The 21348-nt window shown below is 35.9% G+C and overlaps 1 protein-coding gene across 6 annotated transcripts in view; it reads right to left on the bottom strand.

Moving 5' to 3' along the window:
• The window catches only part of FUT8 (fucosyltransferase 8), a 333890-nt gene that overhangs the window by 157684 nt on the left and 154858 nt on the right, over positions 1 to 21348 (bottom strand). For all 6 annotated transcript variants that reach the window (XM_027554345.1, XM_027554347.1, XM_027554344.1 and 3 more), the window contains one exon: positions 18557 to 18984. In XM_027554345.1, the coding sequence (XP_027410146.1) occupies positions 18557 to 18759 (203 nt within the window). In that variant the 5' untranslated portion in view covers positions 18760 to 18984. The remainder of the gene's footprint in view (positions 1 to 18556; positions 18985 to 21348) is intronic.

The raw sequence follows: 21348 nt of genomic DNA, 5'->3' as shown, positions 1-21348 counted from the left end.
ATTTAACAAGAGAGCCAAGAATACTCAACAAGGAGAGGGTAATTTCTTCAATAAATAGTGTTAGAAAACTGGAAAGCCATATGCAGTGGGTTAATAGTCAAAAATAGATAACAAACTCATGAACTCGATAATAAAAATCAAAAAAATCTGATTTGAAAATGGGCAGAGGCACATGGAACTCTGCTCAATGTTATATGCCAGCCTGGATGGGAGGCTGGATACATCCTTTGGGAGAGGGTGGATACATATATATGTACACCTGTTCACCTGAAACTACCACACAGTGTTAATCAGCTATACCCCAATACAAAATGCTTTTGGTGTTAAAAAAATAAATTAAAAAAAATTAAGATTGAAAATAAATAAATAAATAAAAATGGGTAGAGAAACTCAACAGACATTTTTCAAAACACATAAAAATTGACAAGTACATGAAAAAGTGCTCAACATCACTAATTATCATCTCAAAAACATGAAATCAATATCTCAAATCAAATCAATAAGAGATATGTGAATTCCCGTGTTCACCACAGCATTGTTCACAATACCCAAGACATGGAACCAACCTAAGTGTCTGTCAACAGATGAATGAATAAAGAATATGTGATGTATATACATACAATCAAATATTGTTCAGCCATGATAAAATATGGAAATTCTACCATTTGTGACAACACAGATGAGCCTTGAAAGCATGGCTCCAGGATCAAATAGATCGGAGAGAAAAAGACAAATATTGTATGATCTCACTTATGTGTAGACTCTAAAAAAGTTGAACTCATGGTACAAAGAGTATATTGGTGGTTTCCAGGATCAGGGATAGGGGAGTGAGGGTGAGGTAATGGACAAAGGCGATCAAAGAGAACAAACTTCAAGTTATAAGATGAATAAGTTCTGGGGATCTAATGTACAATATGATGGCTGTGATTAATAATACTGTATTATATATATACCTGAGAGCTAACAGAGTAGATTTTGAAAATCTTACAGTACACACACAGACACAAAAGATAACTATGTTGTGAGGTGATGAATGTGTAACTAACCTAATTATGGTAAAAATTTCACAATATATACATATACCAAATCATCACGTTGGGGACTTCCCTCGTGGTCCAGTGGTTAAAAATTCACCTTCCAATGCGGAGGAGGTGGGTTCAATCCCTGGTCAGGAAACTAAGATCCCACATGCCGTGGGACAATTAAGCCTGCACAGAACTACTGAGCCCACACACCACAACTAGGGAAAAGCCTGTGTGCCCCAACAAAGATCCCATGTACAACAACTAAGACCCAAAGCAGCCTTTCCCATCCCCCCAAAACTCACCTCACTGCACATTTTAAATTTACACAATGATATGTGTCCACTGTACGTCAGTAAAGCTGGGGAAAAGTTCATACTACCAGGGCAGTGATTGATATTAAGTTCTTTAGCCAGCTCTATTTCTAATTAAGCGCTTCCCAGGTGGTGCAGTAGTAATGAATCTACCTGTCAACGCAGGAGACGCAGGTCTGATTCCTGGGTTGAGAAGATCCCGTGGAGAAGGAAATGGCAATCCACTCCAATATTCTTGCCTGGAAAATCCCATGGACAGAGTAGTCTGGCAGGCTATACAGTCCATGGGGCTGCAGAGTTGGACATGACTGAGCATACATCTATGTCATGTCATGCATTTACAATCAAAGGTAGTTTGTTACTAGCTAGGTAGATACTACAAATACTATTTTACTGGTAAAATTAATTCAATATGTATGAAAATGGGAACCTGGAAATGTAGAAGAATTTTGCGAACAATTTTGTGAACAATATGTACAAACATAGTTACTCTAGAATATCACAACCTTTGGAATTACATGTTAGGCCTAGGTTTCAAAACCATATGTCGTTCAGGGGCTCATTCGGACATTCTCAAACACCTGAATAGAAAGTACACCAAAACATGTTATCAGAACGACTATCACAACTGCAAGAGAGCCCTTCACAAAAGACACTATAAAAACAACTAAAGAAGACTAAGAGCATGCCCTCTGACAAAGTTACAGAACAGATTGTGACTGTTTTTGCACCTGCTTACAAACATTTGTGTGTGGCAGGATTCGATCTGAGTCTTGCCAACACTGTAACATATTAAAGAGAGCAAAATTATGGGGGAGAGTTTTATCTTCCTCACTGACCTCTGCTTTTTGAAAGGTACCAATAGTGCTAAAGAAAAAAAAATCAAATAATAATGACTTGGCTGGTTTACAACAAACTTCTATGCATGCACGTGTGCGTGTGTGTGTGTGTGTGTATGTGTGTGTGCATGCATGCACAGGTACAGTACATACCACTATCAGTATGTGGAGAAATGTACTATTCATAATACTAGGAAGTACACTGATGATTGAGATACAGTGAAATGACTTTTGTATTCTTCTCAAGGATCAGAATAAGGACTGATGCTAGATTTGGCTCAAAAACTCATAAATCTCAGTTTGTACACATCTCCTTAAACGGAAAAACACATAGTTTGTGTACAGTCTTCCAAAAAAGGTGACACTGGGCCCAAATATAAGGATTATTATAGCATAACAAGAAATGAAGCCAGATATGGCAAGATATTACCTAATGTGGACAACGACACCAGCAGTTTATGACCTTCGGGAACTCTAAAGGGCCAAGGGAGCTACATTTAGATGCATCACATTTATTTCCTCTCCATACGGTCATACCACTTCCAAAAAATTTATGTATCGTTGACCAAATAAATTTAGAACTTAAACTTACAGCATGTGGTTTCTTCCCACAGATTCTATGACCCTCATTAAACACTGCAATACTGTGATCATAGCAAACTGTGTCAAATGTGCCATCTGTATTTCTTTACACAGATTATAAACTATTACTACAGTTAAGTTCAATAAACATGAAACACCATCACTACAGCTTACACAAGTGCATTTATATAACTAAAAGATCTAACAATTCTCTAATACTGGTATATGGACATCTTTGATCACATTTAACAATTATCAAAAGTAACAGTAATAATAAATAGGATAGTTTTCATTATCTGTAGACTAGTAAAACATATTGTCCTGAAGATAATATTTAACAGAAGAGGAACATGAGAAGGTATTAAAAAATGACCAATAGGGAGTGTACTGAAAATTAGATACAAACTCCTAAATCCTCAGAAGATTCTGCTTTTACTTCTGACACTGACTCTCAGAAAAATGACTAAGTCATTTTAGCTTCTGTACATATCATTTAGTAACAGATAATATTTTTGAAGTGTTATTGAATATAAATGAGAATTAACATTAAACTATACTTTTGAGTGTCCTTTTTTTCTTTAATGAAGATACAGTATTCTATATTTATTAAGTGCACCCTGGCTTCTCTCCAAACATTATACTCTTTTATGCATTTCTGATGTACAATTATCTCTGCCAAGCAATCACATTTGCATACATTTTAAAAGAACAAAAAGACTGCATTAAGATCAAATTTATGCTATTTGAACCAGCAACAAGATAAGCATAGTGTGCCAATTTACACTATACCACCTTCTAGCTACTGTAATTCATAAGTTAACTAATACATTGAAGACTTCTTTACATTCATTCTCTTTCAGACAGCTTTGTCTAGAATTTTGATCAAGCTAAACAACCACTTTGTTTCATGATTTTACCTAAATGAATTATAAAATGGCAGTATGACATCTCAATAATGACATCATTCAAAATGCTTCTATTCTTATTTTTTTATGCACTTGGTAAACTATTCTCAGAGAAATGTTAGTATGTCTCACTATGATTATGTATTTCTCTTTTCTCTTATATTTCTTCTGATTTTTGCTTTATGTATCCTTGTTTCTTTGGTGTTAGGTGTCTGTTGGTTTACAGCATCTATTTTCTTTGTGAATTGCACCTTTTATCGTTACAAATATTCATCTTTGCTTCATTTAAAAATAAATTAATTAATTAAAAAAAAACAAAACTTCCCAGTGAAATAAAAGTACGCCTAAAAGAAATGAGAGAAATGGCTCAGGAAAGTTTTTTTCCTTGTACACTGTTTATAGGAGATTATGCATCATCTATAAATGAAGTAACACTGAAACTGATGAATCACTATGGCCATATTTCCTATTATTATTTACCTTTAATTATCAGTAATATGTGTTTGAAACCATTATCAGTTCATTAATGCTAACATAAAAGAATAAAGAATAAAAGATTAAAAAAACATTTAGTCAAGGCCCCTAAATTCAAATATTCAAACATCATAAAGTGTTTAATGCATACTCACTTTGTCTATATGACAAAACTAAATCACAAAGTTTAAATAACTTCATCTTGGTTATTTAAGATTTTAATATTTTTATTCATGTGATATCTTTCTCAAAGAACAGCCCAATCTTCCCTAAATGCCTGAGTAGTTATCAGATCAGATCAGATCAGATCAGTCGCTCAGTTGTGTCCGACTCTTTGCAACCCCATGAATCGCAGCATGCCAGGCCTCCCTGTCCATCACCAACTCCCGGAGTTCACTCAGACTCATGTCCATCGAGTCAGTGATGCCATCCAGCCATCTCATCCTCTGTCGTCCCCTTCTCCTCTTGCCCTCAATCCCTCCCAGCATCAGAGTCTTTTCCAATGAGTCAACTCTTCGCATGAGGTGGCCAAAGTACTGGAGTTTCAGCTTTAGCATCATTCCTTCCAAAGAAATCCCAGGGCTGATCTCCTTTAGAATGGACTGGTTGGAGTAGTTATAATGAATAATTAAAATTTCTATATTTTAAATAAAGCTCACGGTCAGTTCTGTTCAGTTCAATTGCTCAGTCGTGTCCGACTCTTTGCGACCCCATGGACTGTGTAGCATGCCAGGCTTCCTTGTCCATCACCAACTCTCAGAGCTTGCTCAAACTCATCTCCATCAAGTCAGTGATGCCATCCAACCATCTCATCCTCTGTCGTCCCCTTCTCCCCCGCCTTTCTTCGCATCACATGGCCAAAGTACTGGAGTTTCAGCTTCAGCATCAGTCCTTCCAATGAATAGTTAGGATTTTAATATCTTTATTCATGTGACACCTTTCTCAAAGAATGGTGCAAAAAAAAAAAAAAGAATGGTGCAGTCTTCCCTAAAGGCCCTTCTGAGTAGTTATAATGAATAATTAAAATTTATGTATTTTAAATAAAGCTTATGGTGGGCAAATATAATTCCAACATATAAAACCAACTCATCTTAAAAAAATTCATATAATTCAGTTATGAAAGCCAAATCCTAAGGAACAAAACCTATTCTATACTCCTTCATGATCTAGTATATTATGTAATTATTTTGTCTCTGTAAAGACTTATAAATTTATTGAATATGATCATCTATCCCAATCAACCTTCTCTACTTTTGTATTCTAGGCCAAAAAAAGTCAACTGATTTTCTCAGGGTAAACAGTCACTCTGAGGAACATGTACATTTTATGAAATCTAATGTGTTATGCTAAATATTTAATATGATTTTTTTTCCTTTCTAGTAAAGAGAAACAAGTATTCTGAGTTCTAGGAAAGTGTTTAAATTATGTTTTTTTTTTTAATTATCAACTATCATTAACTAAAGAGCTATTTATTGACAAACTACTAATAGAAAGGAATTCTTCCAGGTATGCTTTAAAATCTCCTTTAAAACTATTCCCACACTAACTTCTCTCCAAACCTATGATGACTGTGGGTTACCTGAAATAAACACACAAATTTTACCTTGTGCAACACATTTTCTGGCAATCACTTCTATATAGATGATTCCCAAAGGTATCTTTCTCATCCTGACTTTTTCCCTGACTTCTAGATTAACTTTCCAACCTTCCACTGGATAGGTTTAGAAAGCACATCAAGATCAATCTATCTAGATTTCACCTTGATCTCTTTCTCCTAAGAGATACACTGTATTGGTCAATGAAGCAGAGATCACTGATATTAGTAAAAAACAAAACAAAACAAAAACTTCCAACCTGCCCAAACTCCTACTTTCCTTTACCACACAACAGGGGGTACAATGGGAGAAAAAATTAAAAATAAATCAAAGGAAAACCTGAACAACCAGACCTTAAAATGGGCAAGAAACAGAACAGATCTAGGGATCTAAATATAGGAACTACTGGGAATCTCTTTATAGCAGCTGTATTAAGATAAATGAATTCCAACAATTTTCAATATAGGTAGTTTTCATTTCAAGTAGAATAAAATAGTTAATGGCAAACCCTGCTCTACTCATGGACTGTTGGCTCAACAGATGACTCCATGCATGGAATTCTCCAGGCAAGAACACTGGAGTGTGTAGCCATTCCCTTTTCCAGGAGATCTTCCCAACCCAAGGATCAAACCCAGGTCTGCACTGCAGGCAGATTCTTTACTGTCTGAGCAACCAGGGAAACCCTGTTGTAATAGTAACAATAAAAATAATTTGAAAACAAGTAACTTGAAAATATAACCCATTTAAAGCCATTAGATAGGTATTTTCAAATGCAGGATTAAATTAACTAACAATCCAGAGAACAGCATTATATAACTAGCCCATGTTTTTATCTAGGGAGCACTTACTGTCTAGCTATGACATGAGGAACAGGTTTGGATTCTACAAAAGATTTTGAAAATTTGGGAACTATAGGAACAACAAATTTATAGCCAGTTTTGTCCATGGTACAGTAGCTTAATTTGAAGAGATGCTTGTTGTTGTTCAGTAACTAAGTCTTGTCTGACTCTTTGTGACCCCACAAACTGCAGCACACCAGGCTTCCCTGTCATCTCTACCTCCCAAGGTTACTCAAACTCATGTTCATTGAGTCAGAGATGCCATCCAACCATCTCACCATCTGTTGTCCTCTTCTTCTCTTGCCCTCAATCTTTCCCAGCATCAGGGTCTTTTCAAATGAGTCAGCTCTTTGAATCAGGTAGCTAAGGTACTGGAGTTTCAGCTTCAGCATGTCGTTCCAATGAATGTTCCGGGTTGATTTCATTTAGGACTGACTGGTTTGATCTCCTTGCAGTCCAAGGGACTCTCAAGAGTCTTCTCCAACACAACAGTTCAAAAGCATCAATTCTTTAGTGCTCAGTCTCCTTTACAGTCCAACTCTCGCATATATATGACTACTGGAAAAATCATAGCTTTAGATTATATGGACCTTTGTCAGCAAAGTAATGTCTCTGCTTTTTAATACACTGTCTAGGTTGTTATAGGTATTCTTCCAAGGAGCAAGAGTCTTTTAATTCATGGCTGCAGTCACTGTCCAAATTGATTTTGAAGTCCAAGAAAATGAAATCTGACACTGTTTCCACATTTTCCCCATTTGCCATGAAGTGATAGAACTGGATGCCATGACCTTAGTTTTGTGAATGCTGAGTTTTAGGTCAGCTTTTTCACTCTCCTCTTTCACCTTTATCAAGAGGCTCTGTAGTTCCTCTTCACTTTCTGCCATTAAAGTGGTATCGTCTGCATGTCTGAGATTGTTGATATTTCTCCTGGCAATCTTGATTCCAGCTTGTGATTCATCCAGCCCAGCATTTCACATGATGTACTCTTTATGTATGTTAAATAAGCAGGGTGACAATATACAGTCTTGACGTACTCCTTTCCCAATTTTGAACCAGACCATTGTTTCACGTCCAGTTCTAAGTACTGCTTCTTGTCCTGCATACAGGATTCTCAGGAGCCAGGTAAGGTGGTCTGGTAATGCCACCTCATTAAGAATATTTCACAGTTCGTTGTGATCCACACAATCAAAGGCTTTAGCATAGTCAATGAAGCAGAAGTAGATTTTCTTTTGGAATTCCCTTGCTTTTTTTTTATGATCCAGTGGATGTTGGCAATTTGATCTCTGGTTCTTCTGCCTTTTCTAAACTCAGCTTATACATCTGGAAGTTCTCAGTTCACGTACCACTGAAGCCTAACTTGAAGGATTTTGATGATAATCTTGCTGGCATGTGAAATGAGTGCAACTGTATGGTAATTTGAACACTCTTTGGCATTGTCTTTCTTTGGGATTGGAATGAAAACTGACCTTTTCCAGTCCTGTGGCCACTGCTGAGTTTTCCAAATTTGCTGGCATATTGAGTGTAGCACTTTCACAGTATCATCTTTTAGGATTTGAAATAGCTCAACTGGAATTCCATCATCTCCACTAGTTTTGTTCGTAGTAATGCTTCCTAAGGCCCACTTGACTGCATATCACAGGATGTCTGGCTTAGATGAGTGATCATACCATCGTTGTTATCTGGGTTATTTGAGATCTTTTTTGTATAGTTCTGTGTATTCTTGCCACCTCTTCTTAATCTCGTCTGCTTTTTTTAGGTAGGTCCTTGCTGTTTCTGTCCTTTTTTGTGCCCATCTTTCCATGAAATGTTCCCTTGGTATCTCCAATTTTCTTGAAGAGATCTCTAGTCTTCCCCATTCTATTGCTTTCCTCTATTTCTTTGTATTATTCACTTAAGAAGGCTTTCTTATCTCTCCTTGCTATTCTCTGTGACTCTGCATTCAGTTGGGAATATCTTTCCCTTTCTCCTTTGCCTTTCACATTTCTTCTTTCTCAGCTATTTGTAAGACCTACTAAGACAACCACTTTGTCTTCTTGCATTTCTTCTCCTTGGAGATCGTTTTGGTCACTACTTTCTATACAAAGTTATGAACCTCCGTCCATAGTTTTTCAGGCACTCTATCAGATCTAGTCCCTTGAATCCCTTCATTACTTCTACTGTATAATCACTAGGGGTTTGATTTAGGTTATAGCTGACTAGATTAGTGGTTTTCCCTACTTTCTTCAATTTGAGCCTGAATTTTGCAATAAGGAGCTGATGATCTGAGCCACAGTCAGTTCCAGGTCTTGTTTTTGCTGACTGTAAAGAGCTTCTTCAGCTTTGACTGCAAAGAATATAATCAATCTGATTTCGGTACTGACCTTCTGGTGATGTCCATGTGTAAAATCACCTCTTGTGTTGTTGGAAGAGAGTGTTTGCTATCACCAATGGTCATGGGATGCTAGAGAGAAATTTTAAGACGGACTAAAATTTTTCAGTCCTGGACATTACAAGACAAAGTCCTATTTGAGACCTACCTTAAAGTCATAGTTATTTTTTTTTTCACTGTTTGCTATATTTATATGATACACGGTTTAAGATGCCAATGAGCAAGACTGAACACATCTAAAAGGCCGACTAAATTTCCCACAATATTTAAGTCCTGAAAGAAATCCATCAAGTCCTCAATTAAAAAGCATGGAAGATTTACACCTAAGTAACAAGCAAGAAAAAGAAGTGGGCTAAGTATTACTAATTTAGCCATGACCCAGCTCAATCCCTAATTGCACTAGATGACATAACAGTCCCAGAAATAATATATCCATATCAGAGGGAAGTTTCCATAATTTCCAAACTACTTTTAGACAACATATTTTCAAAATATTTTGTCACACTATCTAACAAAAATAAAGATCCCCTGAAGTGGGAAATGGCAACCCACCCTAGTATTCTTAAAAAAGGGAAAAAAAAAAAAAAAAATTCCTGGACATGTAAGGAGGAAAAAAATCTGACCAATAACCAATAGGAAAAGATGAACAAAAAATGATCCAGATATCATCCAGGCATTAGTAGACAATATAATAGCTATATTAGAATAATGACTTAAAGAAATTATTTAAAAAACATGGACAATATTGATGAAAAATAGAAAATTTACAAAAAATTTTGAAATCATACACAGAAAGGTTGAAAGCAAAGAGAAAAAGATAAACTAAAACATCAATCAAAATAAAGTCATTGAAGCAGTTAAAAAAAAAAAGAATGAACTAGATATTTTGGAATCAAAATATATAAAAAATTACTAATTGGGTGTGCTTAACATCAGAATTAGTGCAGAAGACAGATTAAATAAATTGGAAGACAGTTCAAAACAGAACACATAAAATGAAGTACAAAAACAAATTAGATTGTGAAAAACACATAAAAGGCATGTGAGACATCATAAAAGGAAATGTACTAATACGTGTAAGTGGAGTTTCAAGAGAAAAGAGAAAGAATAGTCTAGAAGCAGTATTTAAAGAGGTAATAGCTGAGGATTTTCTAAAACCTATGATATCAAATCTCAGAATTGAGCTCAGTGAATTTCAAACTAGATAAAAACAAAGTTATATCTGGGTGTCACGGTCAACTTATATAACACCAAGACAAAAATTAAAATGCAAAAGTAGCTAAAGAAAAAGATGAACTTCAAGTAAAATTGCTGACTTTTCAACAAAAACTATGTAAGTGAGAAAACAATAGAATGACATGTTTAAAGTGCTAAAAAAATTAAATTCTAATGTGCCAAATTAAATTGTATACAAGCAAACATTATCTCAACAGTGCATATGTTTTAAAAGTTTTTGGAAAAAGAAAATCAAAAAACATTTATTGCCATCAAATTTGCACTACCAAAAATACTAAAGGATATTCTCCAGACTGAGGGGAAATGATCAGCATGGAAGAAATAAACTGCAGGAAGGAATAAACAACATTAGAAAGAATAAATATGTAGTTACTTATAGAGGAATATGATTAATTTATATCAAAATTATAATAACATAATGTGCACTTTATAACAGACACTGGGTTAAAATACAGTCCTAAATACCTAGCAAGTTTAAAAGAAAAATCACAAAAGAAATTTGAAACTATTTTTGACTGAATATCAATTAAAATAAGTCACTGACAGAATTGGCAAGATGCAACTGTGCTCTCTACAGCTGTGATTAGTGCGAAATTTATAGCTCTCCAGGCATATGTTAGGAAAAAAGCAAGGCTTAAAATGAATAATATAAAATTCTTTCTGAAAAAGCTTTAAACAGAAAGAAAAAAAAAAAAAAACCCTCCAAAGATACTACAAGAAGGAAATTAACAAACTAAGAATAGAAATCAATAAAATTACAAACATACAATGGGGGGGAAAAAAACAGGAGAAATTCTTCAAAAAAATAAATAAAATCAATAAACTGCAAGATAAAAGGGGAAAATATAAACAAATCAAGAATGAAAAAGGAAACAGTACTACAGATATTATAGGTGAAAAGTAAAAAGGAATTATGAACAGCTTTATGCTAATATATTTGAAAATCTTGATAAAATGGACATATTTCTTAAAAAATACATTTTACCAAAACTGACATTAAAAAAAATAGAAAATATGCATGGTCCAATTTCTATTAAAAAAAAAACAAATGTAAAATCTGAAGTCTTCCCACATGTCTCCTGTCTCTACAAAAACCAACCTATGTTCCTCCCCCCGCTCACCCAAAATAAAGACTTCAGGCCCAGACAGCTTCACTGGTGAAATTCTAACAAAGATATAAAATAGAATGGATTCCAATTTTATATGAACACTTTCTGAGAATAAAATTTTTCTATATAACCTTAATACTAAAACCCTAAAGACACTGTAAGAAGGAAATATTATAGGTAAGCATGTCTTGTTAACATAGCAAACAATCCACTAGCAAATTCAATACAGCTATATATGACAAGGTTAATACAAATTCCAGGGAGAAAGCATCTGATTGTTAGACTGAGAAGGCTAGGAATATTGACTAAAAATCTCACTAAGATATTCTAACATAGGAAAGGAATATTTTCCATATGGAAAAGTAAGACATTCTTGATAGCATAAGGAATAATGGATGGAGGATTGCCAAAATAAAAGTAAAAAAAAAAAAGGTGGGGGGAAGGTTATAGCTTGATTCCCTACACACTCCAATCTATTTACTTTCTATAAGAATAGAATCAGTATACTCTTTTAATGGAAAGACTCTTGCTCCTTGGCAGAAAAGCTATGACAAACCTAGACAGCAGATTCTAAAGCAGAGACATCACTTTTCTGACAAAGGTCCATATAGTCAAATCTATGGTTTTTCCAGTAGTCATGTATGGATGTGAAAGTTGGACCATAAAGAAGGATGAGCACTAAACAATTCATGCTTTGGAACTGTGGTGCTGGAGAAGACTCTTGAGAGTTCCCTGGACAGCAAGGAGATCAAACCAGTCAATCCTAAAGGAAATCAACCCTTTATTCATTGGAAGAGACTGATGCTAAGGCTGAAGCTCCAATACTTTGGCTACCTGATGCATACAGCTGACTCATTGAAAAAGACTCTGATGCTGGGAAAGATTGAAGGCGGGAGGAGAAGGGGACGACGGAGGATGAGTGGTTGGATGGCATCACCGACTCAATGAACATGAGTTTGAGCAAACTCCGGGAGATGGCTGACGGACAGGGAAGCCTGGCATGCTACAGTCTATGGGGTCACAAAGAGTCGTACACAACTAAGCGACTCAACACAAGTACACTCTTTACAAATGAGATAAGCACTTAGGGAGAAGGTTGCCTACAGCAAATCCTCTAAACAACCAACAGGAACAAAGGCATCTGCAATTTCTAATACCAGTTTCACAAACTGAAGTAAGATATGACCTATGAAAAACCACATCAGTTTCCTTCCTACCCATGGCAGTTTTTCATTCTTTTGTTGTATCAGACAAATTTTTCCACTGGAAGATTCATGATTTGGCTCTAATCCAACTGAGGAGTATGTAGCTCAGAAATACAGATACTCTAAGTTAATTATACCTTCATGGTCTGTAAAATTTAGCTTATAGCTAATATCTAAATTCCAGAAGAAATATTTTCTTTCCTAGACCAAAAAAAAGGCTACAGATTCACACAGAATTTTTTAAAATTATGCTCCCCAAAATAAATGGAAGTAGAATAAGGAATTAAGAGGAAAGCTTTCAATTAAGCACTCCTTAAATTTTACAAGTTCTGTCCAGTTCTGACATCTGTCAATGAGGTTCACTGCTCACAGGGTTTCATAACAAGTTTCAGTAATTTTCCAGGTGTTTTCTGCTAATTTCTACTCTGAGAGGCAGAATGGCGGGTTCAAATCCTAAGAATAAGAAGCAAAGATTCTGTGAACTGATAGCAACTTCACATTAGTAAAAGTTGAGACAAAACAAATATGAAATTTGAAAAGGCATTCCTGTAGGGTGGCATGCTAAAAAGCAATGACTTATAAGCTTTTAAAGAAAGATATTGCGTGTATATTCAAGATGCTGGCAATCAACAAGTAAGAAAAGGATGATTGGGGAAAGCCAGATAAAAGCATGAAGGAAACATGGGAAAATAAGCAGATGTACCTTGGTACCAAAGCCATGCAATTTAATCATTAATTAAGGTCAGCAACACCTCATGTCTAGATTAATACTGTATTTCCCAGTTAATTTCACTCTAGTCAAGTACAAGGCAAAATCTACCTGAAAATCTAAATCTTCCTCAACCATTTTCACAGTGTCACTCCTCTGCTGAAAAACCAATTATGATTTCTTGTTATCTATCAACCAAGCCTACACTAAACTCTGGCTGTTTAAGACCACTATAATGTGACCTAATCTATTCAACATTACATCTAGAGATGAGAACTGTGGGTCAAAATGGCTACAAATTCTTTGCAGTTCCTACTTCCATTCCCTACATGTGGAAAGTCCCTTTGACTTGCAAAGATTAACAGAATGTGGCAGAAGTGACTGTGTAACTTTTCATGCTTGGCCTCAAGAGGATTTGCAATTTCTACTTTTGCCTGCTTAGAACACTGCAAGGTAAGAAACCAGGGCTATCCTTCTAGAGAAGCCAGATAGGGGGAACCAGCTGACGGTCCCTTAATCACGAAACATTTGTGAGGTCATCAGACTGCCCAATCACAATGAAGCCACCAGATGGCTACAACCACATCAATGATCCCAGATATCATTAGAAAAACAGTCCAGCTGAGGCCAACTGAAATAGAATAATCAGAAGCAAATAAATGTTTACTGGTTTATGCTACTATATTTTTATTTTATATCTACACATATATACATAAAATACATTTTGTTATATATGAAACCCCAGTTTTTAAAAAGAATTCAATAAGAAAACAAATAACTCAATTTATAAATAAGCAAGAAATCTGAGTAGATACTTCACCAAAGCACATACATGAATAGGAAATAAGCACATAAAAAAATGCTCACCATCATTAATCATTACAGAAATGCAAACTGAAACTATATGAGATGACACTACAGATCTATTAAAACAGCTAAAGTAAAAACACCTGACAACAGCATGTGCCAGCAAGGGTGAGAGCTGTAACCCTCAAGCACTGCTGGTGGAAATAAAAAATAGTTCAAGTACTCTGGAAAACATTTGGGTAGCCTCTTATATACAGTTAAAATGCACTTACACATGACCCAGCAATTCTACTCCTAGGTATTTACCCAAGAGAAATAAAAACTCACACACAGAAACTCAGGAAAAATGCTTTTAACAGCTTCATTCATAATAGCCCCCAAAATGGAAATATTAACATCTTTCAACTGGTGAATGCATTCAAAGACAACAACAACATTGACACAAACATACTAAGGAATACTACTCAAAAATGAACTACCAATACACAAAGCAGCACTGATGAATCTCAAATATATCACGCTAAATGGAAAAAAAAAAAAAAGACATAAAGGCTACCTATTGCATGATTCTAGTTATATGACATTTTGGAACAGAAAAGTAACACAGAATAGAAAATACATCACTAGATGCCAGGGACAGAAGGTAGAATATAATTTTAACTACAAAAGGGAACAACAGAATTCTGGAGCGAGACAGAATTCTTCTATAATTTGATTGTGGTGCTGGTTACATGACTGTAAGGATCTGTCAAAATTCATAGACATTTTAGCTAAAAGGAGTGAATTTTACCATATAGAAATTATTCATCAACAATTCAGAATTAAATATATATACAGATACACACAGAAATACACACAGGATGATGCTTTTGAACTATGGTATTGGGAGAAGACTCTTGAGAGTCCTTTAGACTGCAAGGGGATCAAATCAAGTCAATCCTAAAGGAAATAAACCCTGAATATTCATTGGAAGGACTGATGCTGAACATGAAGTTTCAATACTTTGGCTACCTGATGTGAAGAGCCAACTCATTGAAAAAGACCCTGATGCTGGGAAAGACTGAAGGCAACAGGAGAAGCGGGCAGCAGAAAATGAGATGGTTGGACAGCATTACTGATTCAATGGACATGAATTTGAGCAAACTCTGGGAGACAGTGGAAGACAGAAGAGCCTGGCATGCTTGCAAAGAGTCAGATATGACTTAGCGACTGAAAAACAACAACATACAGCAACCTCCCCACATTGATCTAAAACATTTGTATCCCTCAGAGTAATGATCTTCAAATTATTTTCCCAAATTTGTAGTCCTATCAACAAGATTAGCAAACACAAGCTAGAGGGTTGGGCAACTGCTTTTAAAAAATGACTGTCCTGAATGTTTAAAAATTGTAGTTTCAGACTTCTGACTTACTTTTCAATTTCAAGCCATATACCGTATCTAAAAGAAATAACCTAACTTTACAAGACATCTGAATTAGGTGGTTCCAGTGGTAAAGAATCCACCTGCCAATGTAGGAGACACAGGAGATGCAGATTTGATACCTGGGTCAGGAAGATCCCCTGGAAGAGGAAATGGAAACCTACTCCAGTATTCTTGCAGGGATAATCCCATGGACAAAGGAGCCTGGTGGGCTATACAGTCCATAGGGTTGCAAAGAGTCTGACACGACTGAGCATGCACACATGCAGGCTTCTGGGTTACTTTCTAATTCCAATCCACATACTGTATCTCAAAAAAATAATCTAGCTTTATAGACATTTGAATTAATTCTACATAGTCTACCTTCTGAACATATTTTCTTATTAAAAAAAGACACAGAAAACTGAGTATGAAATATTACAATAAAGGGAGAAAAAGAAACCAATGCCACTAGCACCTCTACTGCTCCTCCTTTGATATCAGGGACTTTAAAATAAAATCTCTTGGTGCACTGGGATGACCCAGAGGGATGGTATGGGGAGGGAGGTGGGAGGGGGGTTCAGGACGGGGAACACGTGTACACCCGAGGTGGATGCATGTTGATGTATGGCAAAACCAATACAATATTGTAAAGTAAAATAAATAAATAAAAATTTTAAAAATAAATAAAATCTCTTTGGAGAAAACACAAATGGTCCTATCAATAAAGTTGATGGAAAGGCCTGAGGAAGTTTTCTTCCCTAATTAATTACATATTATCTTAAAATTATTTGTGTGTGTGTGTGTATATACAGGCTCCTCTGCTCCATCTGTGCTTTCAGATTGTATATATGCTATAACATGACATATTAAATGTCTACACTCTTAGAAGTTGTCTCTACATTTGAGAAGCTGAGAACTTAATTCTTCAGAAACATGAAAGACTACAAAGAAAGTGACTTAAGAAACTCAAAGATTATTTTGCAGAAGGAATAACTCATATTAAAGCAAGTTTTCCTTCCTGCAATAGAAACAAATATTAGATTGGCCAAAAAGTTCATTCAGGATGTTTCCATGACATCTGAAAGAAAATCCTGACCGAACTTTTTGGCCAACCTAATGCCTGGCTGTTAGAAATAAGCCAACTGAAATATAAGTACTTAAGTTGAAATTAGGGGGGAAATTAGCAATTTTTTATAAGTCTAAATTAAGAGGCAACTCTTTTTTCAAGGAGCAAAATTCCTATAATGTAGAATAAGATCTTACTATAAGGATTCTCCAAAATTAACTACTCTTGCTGATTTGCTACATGAGATGTTTACTTGAGATTTCTGAATCATTTACTTCTCACTGGTTTCTACTCAAGAGTGAAAGTGAAAGTCACTCAGTTAGTCCATGGAATTCTCTAGGCCAGAATACTGGAATGGGTAGCTGTTCCATTCTCCAGGGTATCTTCCCAACCCAGGGATCGAACCCAGGTTTTCCGCATTGCAGGCGGATTCTTTACCAGCTAAGCCACAAGGGAAGCCCCTCTATTCAGAGAGGCAAAACAATTCACCAGTTCCCTGGCTGTCCACTCAAACTGCCAGGATTCAAAATAAGTGCCATCATTTGTGAAAACTGTGATCTTGGGAAAAATTAAATCACTTAATATTCTGTTGATTCCTTATCTGTAAAATGGTTATAAAATCAGAACCAGCATCCCATCAAAAAGTTGTGTAATTCAATGAGATAATCCATATAAAGTCTTTAGCACAGTACTTGGCACAAAATAAACTCTCAACAAATGTCAGCTATTATTACTATCTTCTAATTGTCAATCTTTGGTTCCCATAACAAATGAGTAAGACTCTACTGAAAAGACCATCCTTTCCATGAACCTCCCTGGCTCTTCTCAACAAGGAAATAAAATGATACACAAATTTCAAAAAGTTATCTGTTCGCTTTCTAATTCCTGATTACTTTGTACTTTGCTGACTGGTACTACTCCTACAAATGATAGGGATGATGTTTCATTCATTGTTGTAAAACTCGTTTAACACATATCCCAGCTTTCCAAAGAACATAAAGAGATCAAAAATAATATCAGGGTGAAAAAAAGTTATGGAACTAAACAAAAGGAAAGAACTGAGTTCTAAATAAAGAGTGAAGGGCAGTGAGGGCAGGGAAGCACCAAGGGTGGATGATGCTGCCACCAACATTTCTTCATAGAATGTAGAAATGTAGAAGGCTGTAGAAATGTAGAAGGCTCCTCAGCCTCCACAGCACCACTCTCTCCAGTTCTCCTTCTCCAATTACTCTGAAGGCTCTATGCACAACGGAATGCTTCCCCTTTCAACCCCTCAGTTTATTTGTTTCTCAAAAAAGAAATGACTTTGTATTCTTTTTCTCTACACTACTTCCCTTAGAGTCAATTATCACCTGTAGATGAGTCTCACTTTTTCATCTTCTCAAATCTTCGACTGCTGTCTTGAGAGACAGCAAGCACTAAATATATAACCACTTTCAAATTTAAGTATGAGGAATGAGAAGATACTAAAGAACTTCTAAATTCAATAACTTTGAAAACAAATATAGAGATTATCTATTTTACACTACATTCACTTGCTCCCCAAAATACAGAACTTTGTTTTTCCCAAAAGTTGATGACTTCTAACAGATATTTGTCACATTTTTTAATAGACTAGAAGTAGCAATTATAATAAATCTCTAGATTCCAGATACAGTTGTTTTAAGAATGAATTTTTTTCATTTCATAAGTTACAGTTAGACTTAGTCTCTCAATTATTATAATGTGTTTATTATAGTCCATGATGAACATTTTAATATGGACTAATTCAAATCATACAAAGCTTAATTTATTAAAATTATCAAAATTCTGAAGATAATTTGAAACATAATGTAAGTACATAAATTGAATAGCACAGTTTTTCTATACTAAAATTCGTATATAAAACAAGATCTGCTAGAGTAATTCTCTATGTTAACTACATAGAGAAGTAGTACAAAAAGTACCTTACTAAGATATTTACATTTTTGCAAAAATAGCAGTTTATAGAAATCATTAAGAATTTTTTAATATCTGACTGAAGCCCTGCACCTAAAAACAAAGTACAATATTTCACCATTCTTCCCAGTTTCTTAGAACCTACCGGAGAGATTCAGCCATTCGCCTCAAGTCTTCATTTTGCTGTTTTAAGCGTTCAAGCTTTGCCAAAATCTTGGACAGTTCTCGACTAGAGTGATCAGGGTGGTCATTATCTCGTACCAAGTGACCACCTATATAAAATAGCAAGGTCCCCCAGGCAAAAAGAATGAGCATGATCCAACGCCAGGAACCAGTCCATGGCCGCATTTTCAGAGTTTCAACTCACTCTCCTGGGGTCCTGGAGCTCAAAGAATTAAAAACATCATCACTCTGTTTCTAACCAGTGCAAAGGTTCCAGCCTTCGTTGTTTCAACACATGATGCTTCAGACAAATTAGTCTCTCCTGTAGTCCTATGGTGACTCTTTTCAAGAGATCCTCCTGGTGGTATGAGTAGGAAGTTTTATTTTCCTGTGCTTCATGGACTCTACATGCTGTGGAAAGAGAAAGAAATTACTTAAAGTATTTAGGATGTGTAAAATAGCATAAGCTGAGATTCATGGAGTTAAAAGAAACATATTGGTTTTAAGTAGCCAATAGACTTAGCAGCAGCAGCAACAGGCTAGCAAATAATGTAACAAGAAAAAAGGAAAAGCTTTTACATGTCCATATTAAATCAAGGCTCTACAACATAAATTAATTAGCTCTAAGATTGAAAGTCCTCCAAATGCCATTATTACTTTTCCTTCTAACATCACTGTGCAATACAGCACATATACTGAGATTTAAAGACTGTATCTTTGAAAATCCACTCAAAACCAAACAAAATGTACTCGACTACATATTCTGGGCTAATATTTCCATTATCTCAAACTGAAACATGTTCTCTGTATGAGTGAATTCATATCTACAAAATTTCAACTCCACCCCCTTCTCACTGCTCAGCTGTCATCACACCATTTCACTCTGCAGGTGACATGCAATTAGCCAAGTAAAGGTTCTCACAGCCATTATATAGCTGGCAACCACTCCAAACATCATAAGCAAAGATTCATATGGATTATGATAGATTATTCCTTCCTCAAATTTATTTTAAAATATCAACAATTGCAACAGAAGTCTAATACCAGTTAAATTTTAGTTACTGTGCATCTTACTACAAAATGGATATGCTTTCTCAGGCTAGGTTATTGGTTTCATTTGTCACTTCTACATCATTAAGCTTTGAATTTTTTGAAAACAAAACAATTTTCTCCCCAAGGAAAAAATCTGTAGGCAAAGATATAACTTTAATACCATTTGATAATTTCAGAGCTATGTAAGAAAAGTCTTATTTCCAGGTACAGAGGTCCGTGTAAAAGAGAAGAGAGAAAAGAAATAGTTTCTATATACAAAACAATGTGATGGGTGCTTAACCATTAATTAAATAGTTACGAAAGACTAGACAGAAAGGTTGAAGAAACGGTTTCAACAATTAAAGAATATGACTACTATTTTTGTCCTTTTGAACCCCAAATCTCAATAAAAAAAAATCCACCCTAATGGCCTAAGGGATGTATTTAATTCAGTAAGTTGACAAAAGAAGTATTAACATTTGTGTTAATAATACTGTCTGACAACACATGCACACTGTAAAATGTTGTCTTACCATATGTTGAACCTATAATACATTCTACTCAATACTAAGCTAAACCAATAAGACATTCAGTTCAGTTCAGTCGCTCAGTCGTGTCCGACTCTTTGCGACCCCATGAATTGCAGCATGCCAGGCCTCCCTGTCCATCACCAACTCCCAGAGTTCACTCAAACTCACGTCCATCAAGTCGGTGACACCATCCAGCCATCTCATCCTCTGTCGTCCCCTTCTCCTCCTGTCCCCAATCCTCCCAGCATCAGAGTCTTTTCCAATGAGTCAACTCTTCGCATGAGGTGGCCAAAGTACTGGAGTTTCAGCTTTAGCATCATTCCTTCCAATGAACACCCAGGACTGATCTCCTTTAGAATGGACTGGTTGGATCTCTTTGCAGGCCAAGGGACTCTCAAGAGTCTTCTCCAACACCACAGTTCAAAAGCATCAATTCTTCGGTGCCCAGCTTTCTTCAGAGTCTAACTCTCACATCCATACACGACCCCTGGAAAAACCATAGCCTTGACTAGACGGACCTTTGTTGGCAAAGTAATGTCTCTGCTTTTGAATATGCTATCTAGGTTGGTCATAACTTTCCTTCCAAGGAGTAAGCGTCTTTTAATTTCATGGCTGCAGTCACCATCTGCAGTGATTTTGGAGCCCCCCAAAATAAAGTCTGACACTGTTTCCACTGTTTCCCCATCCATTTCCCATGAAGTGATGGGACCAGATGCCATGATCTTTGTTTTCTGAATGTTGAGCTTTAAGCCAACTTTTTCACTCTCCTCTTTCACTTTCATCAAGAGGCTTTTTAGTTCCTCTTCACTTTCTGCCATAAGGGTGGTGTCATCTGCATATCTGGGGAGGTTATTGATATTTCTCCCAGCAATCTTGATTCCAGCTTGTGCTTCTTCCAGTCCAGTGTTTCTCATGATGTACTCTGCATATAAGATAAATAAGCAGGGTGACAATATACAGCCTTGATGTACTCCTTTTCCTATTTGGAACCAGTCTGTTGTTCCATGTCCATTTCTAACTGTTGCTTCCTGACCTGCATATAGGTTTCTCAAGAGGCAGGTCAGGTGGTCTGGTATTCCCATCTCTTTCAGAATTGTCCACAGTTTATTGTGATCCACACAGTCAAAGGCTTTGGCATAGTCAATAAAGCAGAAATAGATGTTTTTCTGGAACTCTCTTGTTTTTTCCATGATCCAGCGGATGTTGGCAATTT

The sequence above is a fragment of the Bos indicus x Bos taurus genome, chromosome 10, assembly GCF_003369695.1.
Source record: "Bos indicus x Bos taurus breed Angus x Brahman F1 hybrid chromosome 10, Bos_hybrid_MaternalHap_v2.0, whole genome shotgun sequence".
Taxonomy (NCBI): domain Eukaryota; kingdom Metazoa; phylum Chordata; class Mammalia; order Artiodactyla; family Bovidae; genus Bos; species Bos indicus x Bos taurus.
This window is presented reverse-complemented; position numbering and strand designations above follow the sequence as displayed.